This window comes from Hemiscyllium ocellatum, chromosome 48 (genome assembly GCF_020745735.1).
Source record: "Hemiscyllium ocellatum isolate sHemOce1 chromosome 48, sHemOce1.pat.X.cur, whole genome shotgun sequence".
In the NCBI taxonomy this organism is placed as follows: domain Eukaryota; kingdom Metazoa; phylum Chordata; class Chondrichthyes; order Orectolobiformes; family Hemiscylliidae; genus Hemiscyllium; species Hemiscyllium ocellatum.
In genome coordinates this window covers 5,043,409-5,062,806 of record NC_083448.1, presented here as the reverse complement: position 1 = coordinate 5,062,806, position 19,398 = coordinate 5,043,409, and the positions used below count along the sequence as shown (strand labels likewise).

Below are 19,398 nucleotides of genomic sequence, written 5' to 3'. Positions count from 1 at the left end.
ACCCTGTGTGTGAAAAAGTTGCCCCTTGGGTCTCTTGTCTTTCCCGTCTCACCCTAAACCTAGTTGTGGACTCCTCCTACCCCAGGGAAAAGACTTTATCTATTTATCCTATCCATGTCCCCTCATGATCTTAAACCTCTATAAGGTCACCCCTCCGTCTCCAACGCTCCAGGGAAAACAGCCCCAGCCTGTTCAGCCTCTCCCTGTAGCTCAGATCCTCCAACCTTGGCAACATCCTTGTAAATCTTTTCTGAACCCTTTCAAGTTTCACAACATCTTTCCGATAGGAAGGAGACCAGAATTGCACGCAATATTCCAACAGTGACCTAACCAATGTCCTGTACAGCCGCAACATGACCTCCCACCTCCTGTACTCAATACTCTGACCAATAAAGGAAAGCATACCAAACACCACCTTCACTATCCTATCTACCCGTGACTCCACTTTCAAGGAGCTATGAACCTGCACTCCAAGGTCTTTGTTCAGCAACACTCCCCAAGACCTTACCGTTAAGTGGATATGTCCTGCTAAGATTTGCTTTCCCAAAATGCAGCACCTCACATTTATCTAAACTAAACTAATCTGCCACTTCTCAGCCGATTGGCCCATCTGGTCCAGATCCTGTTGTAATCTGAGGTAACCCTCTTCACTGTCCACTACACCTTCAGTTTTGGTGTCATCTGCAAACTTACTAACTGTACCTCTTATGCTCACATCCAAATCATTTATGTAAATAATGAAAAGTAGAGGACCCAGCACTGATCCTTGTGGCACTCCACTGATGAAGGGCTTATGCCTGAAACATCAAATTTCCTGTTCCTTGGATGCTGCCTGACCTGCTGTGCTTTTCCAGCAACACATTTTCAGCACTCCACTGGTCACAGGCCTCCAGTCTGAAAAATAACCCTCCACCACCACCTTCTGTCTTCTACCTTTTGAGCCAGTTCTGTATCCAAATGGCTAGTTCTCCCTGTATTCCATGAGATCTAACCTTGCTAACCAGTTTCCCATGGGGAACCTTGTCGAACACCTTACCGAAGTACAACTTTTGAAAGTTCTTGCCTAATACCATCAAAATTGGCCTTTCTCCAAATTAGAACTTCAACTTTTAGATCTGGTCTATCCTTTTTCCATTACTATTTTAAAACAAATAGAATTATGGTCGCTGGCCCCAAAGTGCTCCCCCACTGACACCTCAGTCCCCTGCCCTGCCTTATTTCCCAAGAGTAGGTCAAGTTTTGCACCTTCTCTAGTAGGTACATCCACATACTGAATCAGAAAAATGTCTTGTACACGCTTAACAAATTCCTCTCCATCTAAACCTTTAACACTATGGCAGTCCCAGTTGATGTTTGGACAGTTAAAATCCCCTACCATAACCACCCTATTATTCTTACTGATAGCTGAGATCTCCTAACAAGTTTGTTTCTCAATTTTCCTCTGACTATTGTGGGGTCTATAATACAATCCCAATAAGGTGTTCATCCCTTTCTTATTTCTCAGTTCCACCCAAATAACTTAATGGATCTATTTCCGGGAATATCCTCCCTCAGCACAGATGTAAAGCTATTCCTTATCAAAAATGCCACTCCCCCTCCTCTCTTGCCTCCCTTTTTATCCTTCCTGTAGCACTTGTATCCTGGAACATTAAGCTGCCAGTCCTGCCCATCCCTGAGCCATGTTTCTGTAATTGCTATGATATCCCAGTCCCATGTTCCTAACCATGCCCTGAGTTCATCTGCCTTTCCTGTTAGGCCCCTTGCATTGAAATAGATGCAGTTTATTAGTCCTACCTTAACATAGAACATTCCAGCGCAGTACAGGCCCTTCGGCCCCTCGCTGTTACACTGACCTGTGGAACCAACCTGAAGCCCATCTAACCCACACCATTCCATTCTCCTCCATATGCCTATCCATTGACCATTTAAATGCCCTTAAAGTTGGCGAGTGTTGTAGGCAGGGCATTCCATGCCCCTACTACTGAGTAAAGGCACTACCTCTGACATCTGTCCCATATCTATCACCCCCTCAATTTAAAGCTATGTCTCCTCATGCTAGCCATCGCCATCTGAAGAAAAAGGCTCTCTCTCTCCACCGTATCTAACCCTCTGATTATCTTGTATGTCTCAATTAAGTTGCCTCTCAACCTTCTAACGAGAACAGCTTCAAGTCCCTCAGCCTTCCCAACATCCCAGGCAACATCCTGGTAAATCTCCTCTGAACCCTTTCCAAAGCTTCCATATCCTTCCTATAATGCAGTGACCAGAACTGTACGTAATACTCCAAGTGCAGCCACACCAGAGAGTTTTGTACAGCTGCAACATGACCTCATAACTCTGAAACTCAATCCCTCTACCGATAAAAGCTAAAACATTGTCAGCTTCTTAACAATCCTGTCAATCTGGGTGGCAACTTTCAGGAATCTATGTTCCTGGACACCGAGATCTCTCTGCGCATCTACACTACCAAGAATCTCACCATTAGCCCAGTACTTTGCATTCCGGTAACTCCGACCAAAGAGAATCCCCTCGCACTTTTCTGCATTAAACTCCATTTGCCACCTCTCAGCCCAACTCTGCAGCTTAGCTATGTCTGTCTGTAACCTACAAACATCCTACAACACTATCCACAACTGGATGAACCTTAGTATCGTCTGCAAATTTACTAACCGCTCCTTCAACACCTTTATCCAGGTCGTTTACAACAATGACAAACAGCAGTGGCCCCAAAACAGATCCTTGCAGCACACCACTGGTAACTGAGCTCCAGGATGAATATTTCCCATCAACACCACCCTCTGTCTTTCAGCTGGCCAATTTCTGATCCAAACCGCTAAATTACCCTGAATCCCAGAATTCTGTGCAGTTGCCTACAGTGGGGAACTTTATTCTCTATTTTATCCCTGCCTGCCCTGACTGTTTGACTCACTTCTGTTCTCGGCTGTACCCGTTTCAGATTCATCTCTTTCCTCACGATCTCCCTGGGTCCCACCACCCCCCACCTTATTAGTTTAAATCCTCCTGAGCAGCCTGTATGAGTCCCCTTCCAATTTAGGTGCAATCCATTCTTGTACAGGTCACTTCTACCCCAGAAGAGATTCCAATGATCCAAGAATGCGAATCCTTCTCCCATACACCAGCTCCTCAGCCATGCATTCATCTGCTCTATCCTCCTATTCCTGCCCTCACTAGCTCGTAGCACCGGGAGTAATCCAGATATTACTACTCTCGAGGACCTCCTTTTTAAATTCCTGCCTAACTCTCTGTAATCTCCCTTAGAAGCTCAACCGTTTCCCTTCCTATGTCGTTGGTTCCAATGTGGACAATGACCTCCTGCTGGTCCCTCTCCCCATTTGAGAACATTCTTCACCCTCTGAGACATCCTTGATCCTGGCACCTGGGAGGCAACACCATTGTGATTTTTCGCTGCTGGCTACAGAAATGTCTGTGCCTCTGACTAGAGAGAGTCCCCTAACACAATTTATCTCCTGGAACCCGACGTACCCCCTCATTGCATAGGAGCCAGTCTCAATACCAGAAACTGGGCTGTTAGTGCTACATTCCCCTGAGAGTCCATCACCCCCCTACATTTTCCAAAACATCACACTTGTTTGAAATGGGGGATAGCCACAGAAGACTCCTGCACTACCTACCTTTCTTACCCATCTATGTGACTGTATGTGTGGCTTTTCCCCCTTCCTATAACTGCCATTCCTCACACCCACCTGGGTCTTGTAAATTCCCAATTGCCTCTAACTGTCGCTCTAACCGATCCATTAGAACTGATTGGATTCGCAACCAAAGACATTTATTGCAGATAAAATTCTCAGTAACCCTCTCCCACATCTGATAAGAAGAGCACATCACTCTACTAAAGGCCATTTTGCTCCTTCCAAACCACAGACCCAGAAAATAGCACTGTTTCAATGCTCTAAAAAACACTGCTCCAGACTAGCTTAATACTTAAGGCTTATAAGAGACAGATCTCAGTAAAACATACAAATCAAGAACGAACCCACTGTACACTATTGTAGATTCGCAGCAAGGCTACACTTCAAGCTCTTCATGTTTCTGTGCTGCGACCTCTCCCAAACAGGCTCCTTCGAGATCAGTTGTGAATTTCGCTGTTTGTTAGATTTCCTAGATGCACTCCTAGATGGATGTCCAGCGATCCATGAATTCAAACAGCAAAGGCAAATTCAAAGCGGTGTCAGTTTTCTCTCCCTCCTTCACTGACCGTATGCTGCCTGTTGTCTGCCCTTCTCCTTACGAGCCATACGTATTAAGTTAGCCTGGAGCAGTGTTTTTTAAAACAATGAGACGATGCTATTTTCTGGGTCTGTAGTTTGCCAGGGACTCGGTGGTTAGCACTGCTGCCTCACAGCACCAGGATCCCAGGCTCGATTCCACCCTCGGGTAGCTGCGTATGTGGAGTTTGCACATTCTCCCTGTGTCTGCGTGGGTTTCCTCCCACAGTCCAAAGATGTGCAGGCTAGGGTGAATTGACCATGCTAAATTGCCCATAGTGTTAGGTGCATTAGTCAGATGGAAATGGGTCTGGGTGGGCTACTCTTCAGAGGGTCAGTGTGGACTGGTTGGGCCAAAGGGCCTGTTTCCACATTGTAGAGAATCTACAGTGTGGGTGACAGAGGGTGGTTAGCACTGCCGTCTCACAGCACCAGAGACCCAGGTTCAATTCCCACCTCGGGCAACTGTACGTGTGCAGTTTGCACATTCTCCCCGTGTCTGTGTGGGTTTCCTCCGGGTGCTCTGGTTTCCTCCCACAGTCCAAAGATGTGCAGATTAGGGTGGATTGGCAGTGCTAAATTACCCATAGTGCTCAGGGATGTGCAGGTTAGGGTGGATTGGCCATGCTAAATTACCCATAGTGCTCAGGGATGTGCAGGTTAGGGTGGATTGGCAGTGCTAAATTACCCATAGTGCTCAGGGATGTGCAGGTTAGGGTGGATTGGCCGTGCTAAATTACCCATAGTGCTCAGGGATTAGATTAGACTTACAGTGTGGAAACAGGCCCTTCGGCCCAACAAGTCCACACCGACCCGCCGAAGCGCAACCCACCCATACCCCCACATTTACCCCTTACCTAACACTACGGGCAATTTAGCTTGGCCAATTCACCTGACCCGCACATCTTTGTGACTGTGGGAGGAAACCAGAGCACCCGGAGGAAACCCACGCAGACACGGGGAGAACGTGCAAACTCCACACAGTCAGTCGCCTGAGTCGGGAATTGAACCCGGGTCTACAGGCGCTGTGAGGCAGCAGTACTAACCACTGCGCCACCGTGCCGCCCACAACATATCAAGCTTCAGATTAGACTTACAGTGTGGAAACAGGCCCTTCGGCCCAACAAGTCCACACCGACCCGCCGAAGCGAAACCCACCCATACCCCTACATTTACCCCTTACCTAACACTACGGGTAATTTAGCATGGCCAATTCACCTGACCCGCACATCTTTGGACTGTGGGAGGAAACCGGAGCACCCGGAGGAAACCCACGCAGACACGGGGAGAACGTGCAAACTCCACACAGTCAGTCGCCTGAGTCGGGAATTGAACCTGGGTCTCTGGCGCTGTGAGGCAGCAGTGCTAACCACTGTGCCACCGTGCTGCCCACAAAGATCCAGCAAGAGGGGATGTGCAGGTTAGGGTGGATTGGCCATGCTAAATTACCCATCGTGCTCAGGGATGTGCAGGTTAGGGTGAACATGCTGAATTGCCCATCGTGTTAGATGTAGGGGAACGGGTCTGGGTGAGTTGCTCTTCGGAGGGTCGGTGTGGACTTGTTGGGCCGAAGGGCCTGTTTCCACATTGTCGGGGAATATAATCTAATCTCTCTTTTGCAAAGTGCCCTTTCTTGTGACTTTTTTCCCTCCAAAGTTCCAACACAATGCAACAACATCTAAAATTACTATTGCTTTAATAATCTTAGCTTCCCCACCACCATCCTTGGCACTGACACTGTTCAGTCAAAAGGGAGTTGTGAGTCCATTGGAGGGGAAGGAAGGAGCAGAAACAGTGAAGAGCTGGAAAATAAGTGCGCACAACTGAAATAAGCCCATGAAAAGGGAGAAAAGATGAGGTTAGTTTTATTTATTTTTTTTAAAAAGTGGAAAAATGAAAAGGTGTTAAGGGACAGCCAAACATGTTCGTTCCAACCCAATTCCAAAACCACACACCACAAACCTCGAGAATATGTGTATAAGCAGCTCAGCTCCTCAACTTCACCCAGCAGGACGTTTCAGGGAAGTTACCGCTACCTCCTGCCCCCCCTTGCTCCATCCAGCAAGAGGGGAAGCCCCATGAATCCTGCCCAGCACTCGGTACGTCCCCTCCACACCTCATTTGCTATGAAGACCGGGGACTGGACATCGACGTCACCATCGCCAGGTTCATGCGCCAGGAGCTCACCAATCCACTCGGAACTGGAAAGCAAGGGGATTTTCCAGGGAGTGCTCAGCCTCCATTCATCAGGACACTGGCAATACCAAACTTATACCTCGAGGTAAAAAGGGGGAATGATTAGTTGCCCAGTCAACACTGAATTGGGAGCCTATCGCTCCCCATTGGTTCCTCTGTAACAATGGTGTAAGCCAATCAGAATTGGCACGTCAACCAATTGGCACCTTCGCCTGCAGTAGCTGCAGCTTGGGAAATCTGGCACTCTTGCAATTGATCCTGATGAGAGCAAGACAGCGAAAAAAAAACCCTTCAATTCTTTTGAAGAGGGGGTCCCAAGTTGAACAAGAAGTTGGGGGGGGGGGGGGGGGGGGGGGGGGGGGGCTAGCTTTAATCCACTGCATTAGAGTGAACATGGGGGAAAGAACGCGTGTGACAGGTTTAGTTACCTGACCTCTCATGACAACAGGAGGAACAAGAGGGGAGAATACAACTCTAACTGGGAGTCAGTGCTCGACAGGGGGAAATCGGACCACTGTAAGCAGAGGGGGGGGGGGGGGGTGGGGGGTGGGGGGTGGGGGCGGGGGGGGGGAAGGAGACTGCTTCCAATTGAGTTCCTCTACTACCCTGCAAGAACTGCTCAAACAGTGCCTGCTCTCAACCAGCTCACAATCTCCCTGTGTCGGCCTGCCACCTCCTGGCAGAAAGGCTGCACTGCTGCCAGAAGAGGCTGGTGTCACAGCTGAAGGGAGGGGAGAAAAAAGGGCATTGTGGGGTATTCCCCTCTCTGCTATCTGCCCTTGACTCAAACAAAAAATGAGGGGGGGGGGGGAGGAAAGAGAGGGGGGGGGAAAGGAGGAAAGAGAGAGGGGGGAGGAGGAAAGAGAGAGGGGGGAGGAAAGAGAGGGGGAAAGAAAGAAAGAAAGAAAGGAGGGAGAGAGAAAAGAAAGCGACAGAAGGAGAATGAGATACACAAAGAGAAGGAGCGATAGAGAGAGGAAAAACTGAGAAGGACTGAAAAAAAAAAGGAACAGAGGGAAAGAGAACGGGATACTCAAAAAGAGGGAGTGATAATAAAGAGAAAAAAGAAAAAATTAGGACTGAAACAAAAAAGGGAGAGAGAGAGGGAAAGAGAAGACTGACAATTTCTCGAGAGAGAGAGAGAGAGATCACTTCAAGTTTTGTAGCTGGAACCAAGTGCAACACTGTCTCTACTGTTGGAGAACTAATTACAAAATGTCAAGATTTTATTTGTAAAATATTTCCGCATTGAACCTCCTGCAAAAGAAAAAGGAACCAATTTGCTTTTTGACAACATGCGCATTGTCACAAGTACTGTAATAAAACCCAGTGTAAGGTACAAAGCTCGGAGCTTCACATGGACAGGGAGAGGGGAGCGAGAGGGAAGAGAGAAGAAAGAGAGAGGAGAGAGAAGAGAGAGAAGAAAGAGAGAGGAGAGAGAGAGAGAGAAAGAGGAGAGAGAAGAAAGAGAGAGAAGAGAGAGAGAGGAGAGAGAGGAGAGAGAAGAGAGAGAGAGAGAGAGAGGGAGAGGAGAGAGACAGAGAGAGAAGGATGCTGTGTGTACAAAATCAAAACGCAAAACATTCACATTGCAACGAAGTGCTTCACTCTCCCCACACCCACCCCCATCAAACCCACTCGGAGACAACTCCGGAAAAATTCAAGTTTGCCGACTGCGGACCCAACCTGGGATCTAGGCTGGACTCCTCGATGACAGAAGCAGCGCGTGGTTAGTGCGGAGAGGTGGGGGTTGTTTTATGCTTTAATTCTTCAAGCTTTGTGGACAAACGCGACTCTTGGCAGCCTTCACCCTCCCCACCCTCCTGATGGTCTTTCCCATCAGGAGACGCGGGTGCAATTCTCCCCCCCACCCCCCCTTCCCACCCAAGGAGGCAGCCCTGTAAAGTCCTGGAGGGGTGGGCTCTGCCCCTTGGAATCCTTCCCCTCCCTCCCCTCTCCCCAGGCGTCCAGCAGCACCCCCCCCCCCACAGTGGGAGTCAGGAATCCCCTAGGCGTAGTCCATCTGCTGGGAGCTGCAGTTTTTCTCCTGCCTGTCAGTGTTCGCCAGTTGCTTGGAGTCCGGGCTGTCGGGGGTCCGGCCGCTGATGTAGTCTTTCACCTTGATTTCCATGTTCCTTGCCCGGACAGCAGCCGTGTGCAGCTTCTCCAGGAAGTCGGGCATGCCTGTGGGCACACAGAAAGGATCACCCGTGTCAGAACGCCGCTGCGGAGGGCGCGGTACTTTCCCCCCCCCCCCCCCCCCCCCCAATGTGTACTGGCGTGGCGCAGGGAGAGGCCAATCAGCCCATCGCCGGCCCTCTCCCTCAAGAGTTTCCGTCCGATCTCCCTCCACCAGATCGCTCCCCTGCAACAGGCCGGGCGCCATATGGAGGTCCCGCCAGCCTTTCTGGGGCACCGTGACAAACCACAGGCAGACTGTGCCAGCTGGATTGACCTTCCAGAACACAGAACGCTACAGCGCAGTCCAGGACCTCGATGCTGCGCCAACCTGTGGAACCAATCTGAAGCCCACCTACCCGACACTGTTCCATTATCATCCATCTATTCACCCAATGACCATTTCAATGCCCTGAAAGTTGGCGAGTGTTGCAAGCAGTGCGTTCCATGCCCCTACCTCTGACATTTGTCCCGTATCTATCACCCCCTCCATTTAAAGCCATGTCCCCTCGTGTTAGCCATCGCCAACTGAGGGAAAAGGCTCTCACTGTCCACCCTATCTAACCATCTGATTATTTTATGTATCTTAATTAAATCACCTCTCAACCTCCTTCTCTCTAACAAAAACAGCCTCAAGTCCCTCAGCCTTTCCTCATAAGATCTTCCCTCTCATCCCAGGCAACATCCCGGTAAATCTCCTCTGCACCCTTCCCAAAGCTTCCACACCCTTCCTATAATGCAGTGACCAGAACTGTACGTAATACTCCAAGTGCGGCTGCACCAGAGTTTTGTACAGCTGCAGCAAGACCTCATAACTCCGAAACTCAGTCCCCCTCCCAATAAAAGCTAACACACCGTATAACGCCTTCTTAACAACCCGGGGTGGCAACTTTCAGGGATCTGTGTACCTGGACACCGAGATCTCTCTGCTCATCTATACTCCCAAGAATCTTACCATTAGCCCAGTACTCTGAATTCCTGTTACTCCTTCCAAAGTTAATCACCTCACACTTTTCCGCATTAAACGCCATTTGCCACCTCTCAGCCCAGCTCTGCAGCTTATCAATGTCCCTCTGTAAACCTACAACATCCTTCAGCAATATGCACAACTCTACCGACCTTAGTGACATCCGCAAATTTACTAACCCATCCTTCTTCGCCCTCATCCGGGTCGTTTATAAAAATGACAAACAGCATCCACATCCTAAAAGGCAGGGACAGCGATTCAGACGAGCCCTAGCTGCTAGATAAGGCACCTGACCTTGTGAAATTGCGACTGAGCTGAGCATCAGTGCTGCGGGACCGACGGCTTGTTGTTTCAAAACGAACAAAAGGAGACCGCTCAGCCCATCGAGCTTGCTCGCTGTTTAGGTTTCAACACCACCCTCCTATTCCATTCTCCTGGGGAAAACAACATTCCGTCCCTCCCAGTTCTACACAAATTCAGCGATGGAGCTTTTACAAACCTCTGGGTGAACAGAACAGGACACAGGGCTCCAGAAGGAACCTCGCCAATGTCCTGTACAACCCCAACAGGACACTGGGCTCCAGAAGGAACCTCGCCAATGTCCTGTACAACCTCAACAGGACACTGGGCTCCAGAAGGAACCTCGCCAATGTCCTGTACAACCCCAACAGGACACTGGGCTCCAGAAGGAACCTCGCCAATGTCCTGTACAACCTCAACAGGACACTGGGCTCCAGAAGGAACCTCGCCAATGTCCTGTACAACCTCAACAGGACACTGGGCTCCAGAAGGAACCTCGCCAATGTCCTGTACAACCCCAACAGGACACTGGGCGCCAGAAGGAACCTCGCCAATGTCCTGTACAACCCCAACAGGACACTAGGCGCCAGAAGGAACCTCGCCAATGTCCTGTACAACCCCAACAGGACACTGGGCTCCAGAAGGAACCTCGCCAATGTCCTGTACAACCCCAACAGGACACTGGGCTCCAGAAGGAACCTCGCCAATGTCCTGTACAACCCCAACAGGACACTGGGCTCCAGAAGGAACCTCGCCAATGTCCTGTACAACCTCAACAGGACACTGGGCTCCAGAAGGAACCTCGCCAATGTCCTGTACAACCTCAACAGGACACTGGGCTCCAGAAGGAACCTCGCCAATGTCCTGTACAACCCCAACAGGACACTGGGCTCCAGAAGGAACCTCGCCAATGTCCTGTACAACCTCAACAGGACACTGGGCTCCAGAAGGAACCTCGCCAATGTCCTGTACAACCTCAACAGGACACTGGGCGCCAGAAGGAACCTCGCCAATGTCCTGTACAAACTCAACATGACGTCCCAACGCTTGTGCTCAAAGGTCTGAGCAATGAAGGCAAGCATGCCTAACGTCTTCTTAACCACCCTGTCTACCTATGGCACTAGCTTCAAAGTATGATGTACCTGAACCCCCTCCCCTGGGTGTCTCGGTTCTTCAATCCTCCCCAGTGCTCTACGTCTAACTGTCCAAGTCCAGCAATACCATGCACTTATCCAAATTAAAGTAAGATTGTAAAACACTAACTCTCCCCCCACCCCCGGGATTGTTTTCCGGTTTGCTTGTTTGCCCACACTCCGACAACACAGGACTGCACAGTGGGGGCTGGAGATCGGAGAAACCCACAAGAAAAGAGACCCAGAGAGATTGCCTCGGCAGGTCCAGCGAGAGAAAGCAGAGGTTCCTCGCCTCTGACTGAAAGGTGGGAGGCGAAACGTCCAGCTCCCCACACCTGCCGGGTCGCTGCAGCAATTTCCAGAGGCAGACGTGGTTTCTGACACCTCGCCCACAAGTATCTCACCGGCCCATGATGCCCCACCCCCACCGTATCTGCGTCGGTTTCCTCCCACAATCAGCCATGTGCAGGTTAGGGTGGATTGGCCATGCTAAATTACCCATAGTGTTCAGGGATGTGCAGGTTAGGGTAAATTAGCCATGCTAAATTACCCATAGTGCTCAGGGATGTGCAGGTTAGGGTGGATTGTCCATGCTAAATTACCCATAGTGCTCAGGGATGTGCAGGTTAGGGTGGATTGTCCATGCTAAATTACTCATAGTGCTCAGGGATGTGCAGGTTGGCGTGGATTGGCCATGCTAATTTCCCATAGTGCTCAAGGATGTGTGCGTTAGGGTGGATTGGCCATGCTAAATTACCCATAGTGCTCAGGGATGTGCAGGTTAGGGTGGATTGGCCGTGCTAAATTACCCATAGTGCTCAGGGATGTGCAGGTTAGGTGCATTAGTCAGGGTAATGGGTCTGGGTGGGATACTCTTCAGAGGGGTGGTGTGGGACTTGTCGAACCGAAGGGCCTTGTTCCACAATGTAGGCGATTTCAATTCTAATTCGAATTCAAGCACTGAGGGTTTTGTTGTTGGGCAGGCTACCAGCAAATGGATGGAGGACACACCTCCCAACAACCCTCCAAATCTCATGACCAACATGAGAGTAGACAGACGCGACCTTGACAGTGAGAGCGTGGGCAGGATTCTCATCCGGGAGGTTGGTCAACACCCCGTTGGCATGACGCCCACTGACCAGACTTTTGGGGGGGGGGGAAACAGGGGGCTGGGATACTGCACGGCACCATCACCCACCCACCCCACCACCCAGAGACAGCTTCACCGGGAATGGGTGACCCGCGCCGCGGCCGGCCCATCAGCTTACCGCTAGACACCATCCAACTGACGCAATAGCGAGGGAACACTGTCTGGGGGTCGTCGCTGTAGGTGAGCAGGTAGTCAAAACCATTCTGAAAGTCAAAAGACCCACCGGGGGAGAGGGAGGGTTAAAACGGTGAATGCTGCCTCATTCCAGTTCCAACTGGCTCAACATAAACACAGCTTTCGGCCCCACCCGCCCGTACACGCCTCGATACGCCAGCCACCCGCTCTTATTCCACAGGGAGCAGCTCACCCTCAGCCTGCTGCCTCCCAGCGACAGACCTTACCTTTCAAAAGGGATCGTGTCTCCACACGGAGGAAACATTCCACCCGGACGCAACACGGCCTGGGTACGGGAACTGGATTGGGAGAAAGACTGTAAGGGAGCTGTGAACGCAGCTCAGTCCGCTCTGCAAGCCACCCACTGGCTCGGTCCATCCTGTCTCTGGCCTCGGAGATCCCCTCCCTCGCCGGTTACACTCTCTTCCATCAGTTTGAAATCACGTGCCAACAGATTCGACAACAGCTTCTTCCCCGCTCTTATAGAGTCGTGGAGATGTACAGCATGGAAACAGACCCTTCGGTCCAACCCAATCCATGCCGACCCAGATATCCCAACCCAATCTAGTCCCACCTGCCAGCACCCGGCCCATATCCCTCCAAACCCTTCCTATTCATATACCCATCCAGATGCCTCTTAAATGTTGCAATTGTACCAGCCTCCACCACATCCTCTGGCAGCTCATTCCACACACGTACCACCCTCTGTGTGAAAAAGTTGCCCCTTAGGTCTCTTTTATATCTTTCCCCTCTCACCTTAAACCTATGCCCCTCTAGTTCTGGACTCCCCAACCCCAGGGAAAAGACTTTGTCTATTTACCCTATCCATGCCCCTCATTTTATAAATTTTATAAACGTTTATAAGGTCACCCCTCAGCCTACGACGCTCCAGGGAAATCAGCCCCAGCCTGTTCAGCCTCTCCCTGTAGCTCAAACCCTCCAACCCTGGCAACATCCTTGTAAATCTTTTCTGAACCCTTTCAAGTTTCACAACATCTTTCCGATAGGAAGGAGACCAGAATTGCACACAATATTTCAACAGTGGCCTAACCAATGTCCTGTACAGCCGCAACATGACCTCCCAACTCCTGTACTCAATACTCTGACCAATAAAGGAAAGCATACCAAACGCCTTCTTCACTATCCTATCTACCTGCGACTCCACTTTCAAGGAGCTATGAACCTGCACTCCAAGGTCTCTTTGTTCAGCAACACTCCCTAGGACCTTACCATTAAGTGGATAAGTCCTGCTAAGATTTGCTTTCCCAAAATGCAGCACCTCGCATTTATCCGAATTAAACTCCATCTGCCACTTCTCAGCCCATTGGCCCATCTGATCAAGATCCCATTGTAATCTGAGGTAACCCTCTTCGCTGTCCACATCTCGAATTTTGGTGTCATCTGCAAACTTACTAACTGTACCTCTTATACTCGCATCCAAATCATGACAAAAAGTACAGGACCCAGCACCGATCCTTGTGGCACTCCCCTGGTCACAGGCCTCCAGTCTGAAAAACCACCCTCCACCACCACCCTCTGTCTCCTACCTTTGAGCCAGTTCTGTATCCAAATGGCTAGTTCCCCCTGCATCCCATGAGATCTAACCTTGCTAACCAGTCTCCCATGGCGAACCTTGTCGAACCCTCTCAGACTTAGGAACGGGACCTTACGTTGGTTAAGAGCTGGTCTTTCTCTGCACCTTCTCTGTGGCTGTAATGTTGCATTCTGTGACCCTGACTTACTTATGCGTGGTAAGATTTTCCGGAGAGCAATACGTTTCAGTGTGTCTCGGTCCACGTGACGACGGGAAATCAAACCGAAAGAGGAGTTTCGGGTTTCCTGCCGCAAACACAAAACCGGACCGTGAGCTCGAGACATCCCACCAGCCTCCGGGTCAAAGTTTCCCCTCGTGTCTTCTTCAGTTCTTCTCCCAGTCACGCTAGATGGGTTTTCCTGGTAATCGTCCACTCCGCGAGGGGACACAGACCTCCCAAGCTCCTCGTGGTACCACAGACCTCGATTAAGTCACCTCGAAGTTGAAAAAAGTGTGCGTGCTGGAAAAGCGTAGATGGTCGGGCAGCGTCCGAGGAGCAGGAGAGTCGACGTTTCGGGCAAAAGCCCTTCATCAGGAATGGGGATCGCGAACGACGAAGGGCTTATGCCCGAAACGTGGATTCTCCCGCTTCCTCAGACGCTGCCTGACCTGCTGTGCTTTCCCAGCGTCACATGTTTTGACTCTGATCTCCGGCAGCTGCAATCCTGACTTTCTCCTAGTCTAGCCTCTCTGATCTGTCCTCATTGTAATCCTCCAAGCCTGCCAATTTTCCTGCCTTGGCCCTCTCCTTGCAGCACCAATGCTGTCCTTCCAGTCACGTGGGGAGGGCCAGACGGCAGGCAGAACTGCTACCCCTCTCATTGTTCAGCTTCGACCTTCAGTGGGGAGTTTGTCGAATGCTTTCTTGAAGTCCACAGGTACAACATTTCCCTTTCCAGCTCTGCACGGAGGTCCTTCAGGCTTGACCTACCCATCACGAATCCACACTGGCTCTCACTCGTTAACCGCGCATTTTCAGCTTAATTTTAAACTCCATTTGCCCCAACCTCAGACGTTAGGCTGACTGATCCGGTGTTCCCTGTTTTTCTGTTTCTTAACAGGAGGGGAGTGACACTTTCCGGCCCGGAGGAATGCCAGGGAACTCTGATGGACTACGGGGTGGCACAGTGGCTCAGTGGTTAGCACCGCTGCCTCACGGTGCCAGGGACCCGTGTTCAATTCCAGCCTCGGGTGACTGCTGTGTGGAGTTTGCACATTCTCCCCGCGTCTGCATAGGTTTGTTCCGGTTTCCTCCCACAGTCCAAAGATGTGCAGGTTAGGGTGGATTGGCCATGCTAAATTACCCATAGTGCTCAGGGATGGTGCAGGTTAAGGTGGATTGGCCGTGCTATATTACCCATAGTGCTCAGGAATATGCAGGTTAGATACATTAGTCACGAGGTCAATTCCTGGAATGGCAGGACTATCTTATGTTGAAAGATTGGAGCGACTGGGCTTGTATACCCTTGAGTTTCGAAGACTGAGAGGGGATCTGATTGATACATAAGATTATTAAAGGATTGGACACTCTGGAGGCAGGAAACATATTTCTGCTGATGGGCGAGTCCCAAAACAGAGGACACAGCTTAAAAATACGGGGCAGACCATTTAGGACAGAGATGAGGAGAAACTTCTTCATCCAGAGAGTGGTGGATGTGTGGAATGCTCTGCTCCAGAGGACAGTGGAGGCCCAGTCCCTGGATTCATTAAGAAAGAGTTGGACAGAGCTCTCAGGATAGTGGAATTGAGGGTTATGGAGATAAGGCAGGAACAGGATACTGATTAAGGATGATCAGCCACGATCATATTGAATGGTGGTGCAGGCTCGAAGGGCAGAATGGCCTACTCCTGCACCTATTGTCTATAAATGTAGAGGAATAGGGTAGGGGGAATGAGTATGGGTGGGTTACTCTATGAGGGTCGGTGTGGACTTGTTGGGCCGAAGGGTCTGTTTCCACACTGTAGGGAATCTATGAGTTGGGGTGTCACTCTTCAATTCCATTAACCTCCCCGTTACCCACGTGTTACTTCCATTAAATTTTACTCCTCGGTCTTCGGGCAAGCCATCCTCCTTTTCCACTCTCCATTTGGAGGTGAGCCAATTATATACCGCGTCAGCCATTTCGACAGAACACAATCCCTACAGTGAGGAAATAGGCCATTCGGCCCAACACGTCCACATCAACCCACCGGGGAGGTTAATGGAATTGAAGAGTGACAAATCCCCCAGGGCCTGATGGTTTTCTTTCCGAAAGTCTTAAAGGGTGGAGGGATTCACACCGTGGACATCCCAACTCATAGATTCCCTACAGTGTAGAAACAGACCCTTCGGCCCAACAAGTCCACACCAACCCTCCATCGAGTAGCCCACCCCATTCCCCCCTACCCTAATACTCTACATTTATAGACAATAGGTGCAGGAGTAGGCCATTCTGCCCTTCAAGCCTGTACCACCATTCATTATGATCATGGCTGATCATCCTCAATCAGTATCCTGTTCCTGCTTGTGGATAATTTAGCATGGCCAATCCACCGTCACCTGTACATCCCTGAGCACTATGGGTAATTTAGCATGGCCAATCCACTCTAACCTGCACATCCCTGAGCACTATGGGTAATTTAGCATGGCCAATCCACCGTCACCTGTACATCCCTGAGCACTATGGGTAATTTAGCACGGCCAATCCACCGTCACCTGTACATCCCTGAGCACTATGGGTAATTTAGCACGGCCAATCCACCCTAACCTGCACATCCCTGAGCTATATGGGTAATTTAGCACGGCCAATCCACCCTAACCTGCACATCCCTGAGAACTATGGGTAATTTAATATGGCCAACCCACTCTAAGCTGCACATCTTTGGACTATGGGAGGAAAGCCACCCAGACATGGACTGAATGTGCAAACTCCACACAGTCGCCCAGAGGCTGGAATCGAGCCTGGGTCTCTGGCGCCGTGAAGCGGCAGTGCTAACCACAGAGCCCCCGTGCCGCCCAATACAGAAGGGCGCAACGTCTCAGCCAGCCACCCTGCGTCCGCGCCGCCTTACCTCGTCGAACGACCGGTGGGGCTTGATCACCATCTGCGACTGGTAAGCGGTCACCCGCACGTAGCTGGGGCTCTCTGGGACATCTGGGTGCTCGACGGCCCTGGGTGTGGATGGAGAAAGATCAACACCTTCGCCTTCTGAGACGGGGAGCAGACAATTGAAGCTCCACACAGACTGCCAGACACATCCTGACCCTCAAAACATCTTCCCTGCCACACAGCACAAATAAGATGCAGAAAGCCTTCTTTTGGGGGGAGGGGGAAAACGGGGAGAGAAAGGAAAAGCCGTCACATCCTCACCTTGACACCAACACCATCAGATTGTGTTTCTGGTCCACGTGGTACCGTCGGATGTACAGATAGTCCCTCGAGTAAAGGGGATACTGGAAGCAGAGGCAAACACAGGATTTAAAAAAGCTCTGCCTGGGTCCGTTCCCTTTATATCTACCGCTGGAACCCAGGACAGGCCCAGCTTTCTCTCTCTCTCGCGCTGGCCTTAATCACCAGCCAGAAGGATCGCTGGTAATCCAACTCAGCAAACACTCTGACAGACACCCACCTTTCTACCCCCGAAACGTCCACTCTCCTGCTCCTCGGATGCTGCCTGACCTGCTGCGCTTTTCCAGCACCACACTCCCATGACGTATCTTTCCCACTGTGTGCTTTACACAAGCTAAATGTTCCTTTGCGGATTTCAGGCATTTCATGAGACTCCTCTGACATAATGTAGAGCAGCACGGATCAGCATCCTGGGGGTTACCATTGACCAGAAACTGAACTGGACCAGCCCCATATAAACACAGCGGCTACAAGAGCAGCTCAGAGGCTGGGAATCCTGCAGCGAGTAACTCCCCTCCTGACTCCCCCCAAAGTCTGTCCCTCACCATCGACAAGGCCCAAGTCAGGAGGGTGTGTGAGGGAATACCCCCCACTTGCCCTGGATGGGGGGCAGCTCCGACAACACTCGAGAAGCTCGACACCATCCAGGGACAGAGCAGCCCCCCCGCTCGATTGTCCCCACACCCACAAACCCCCCCACTCCCTCCACCCCCCCCCGACGCTCAGTAGCAGCAGTGGGTACCATCTACAAGACGCACTGCAGCAACTCCCCCAGGCTCCTCAGACAGCACCTTCCAAACTCCACGGCCACTTCCATCGGGAAGGACAAGGGGCAGCAGATACATGGGAACACCGCCCCCCTGCAAGTTCCCCTCCCAGCCCCTCACCGTCCCGACTCGGAAATATATCGGCCGTTCCTTCAGGGTCTCCGGGTCAGAATCCTGGGACTCTCTCCCTGAAGGCACTGTGTGTGAAGGGGGTCCATACACCACATACGGTTCAAGATGGCCGCTCACCCCCACCTTCTCAAGGGGGCAGTAAATGCAGGGCCCAGACAGCAACGCCCACATCCCATGAATGCATAAGTAAAAACAGCAGGTTGGGGGGTGTGGGGTGTGTGTGTGTGTGTGTGTCTGTGTCTATGGGGGTATCATCAGTGGTGGGGGGGGGGGGGGGGGGGGCAGAGACAGAGAGAGAGCCGGTGCAAGAGCATGTTTGTATCAGGGTGGGGGGGGGGAATGGAAGAGAATGTGTGTGTTGTCTGTATGGAGATTCAGGGTGTGTGTGTGTCTGTATGGGGCTGGGGAGTGTGTTTATGTGTCTGTATGGGGTGGGAGGAGTGTGTGTATGTGTGGGTGTGGGTGTGTGTGCGCGTGCGTGCAAGTGTCCACCCGAGGGAGTTCTTGGTCTCAGGTTGTAAAGCCTGAGCGGTTGGCTTTAGCGGGCTGTGAGGCAATGCCAACTTGGGATTGGCAGGACGTGTTGGCAGTGCCCGGTGTGCGTGGAGGGGGGTGGCAGATCCTTGGGGAACGTGGCGGGGCTGCTCGCCGAGTTGTGGGAGAGTGGGCTCTGGAGGAACGGCAGAGGGCTACGTTACCGGGAAGTGCGTGACCCAGTGGACGATCTCCGACCCAGACAGATCGTCCTGCTCGATGACCTCCAGCTTGATGACCAGCTCGTCCCATTTCTTCCTGTACTCCGTGTCGAGCTGCAGAAGGGCGAGACAGAGTGAGGGCGCAACAGAGGGGGCGAGGGCGAGAGAGTGAGTGAGTGTGAGAGAGAGAGAGAGAGAGAGAGAGATGGTGAGTCAGGCGGCACACCCACCAGGGATGGACGGTGGGATGGGTCTGTCAGTGGCTGGGGGGGGGGGGGGGGGGGGGGGGGGGGGGGGGGGGGGGGGGGGGGGGGGAGGTGAGAGAAGAGAAGGGGGTGAGCTGTAGACCAGGGCACCACAGGTGACCCATGCCAAGATGGGAATGGGGGCCCCAGGAGTCACAGATGTCAAGGGTCAGCGCTAGATCTCCAGCAAACGATGCCGGGCAGCCGGGCGAGAGCGCATGACGATGGGGT

The 19,398-nt window shown here is 51.5% G+C and overlaps 1 protein-coding gene across 3 annotated transcripts in view; it reads right to left on the bottom strand.

Moving 5' to 3' along the window:
- Window positions 1-8,405: 8,405 nt before the first annotated feature.
- stard7 (StAR related lipid transfer domain containing 7) overlaps window positions 8,406-19,398 on the bottom strand; it is a 40,979-nt gene continuing 29,986 nt past the window's right edge. For all 3 annotated transcript variants that reach the window (XM_060856559.1, XM_060856560.1, XM_060856561.1), the window contains 5 exons: window positions 18,926-19,036; window positions 17,290-17,372; window positions 16,991-17,090; window positions 12,290-12,374; window positions 8,406-8,627 (listed from right to left, as the gene is read on the bottom strand). In XM_060856559.1, coding sequence (XP_060712542.1) covers window positions 8,452-8,627; window positions 12,290-12,374; window positions 16,991-17,090; window positions 17,290-17,372; window positions 18,926-19,036 — 555 coding nt within the window. In that variant the 3' untranslated portion in view covers window positions 8,406-8,451. The remainder of the gene's footprint in view (window positions 8,628-12,289; window positions 12,375-16,990; window positions 17,091-17,289; window positions 17,373-18,925; window positions 19,037-19,398) is intronic.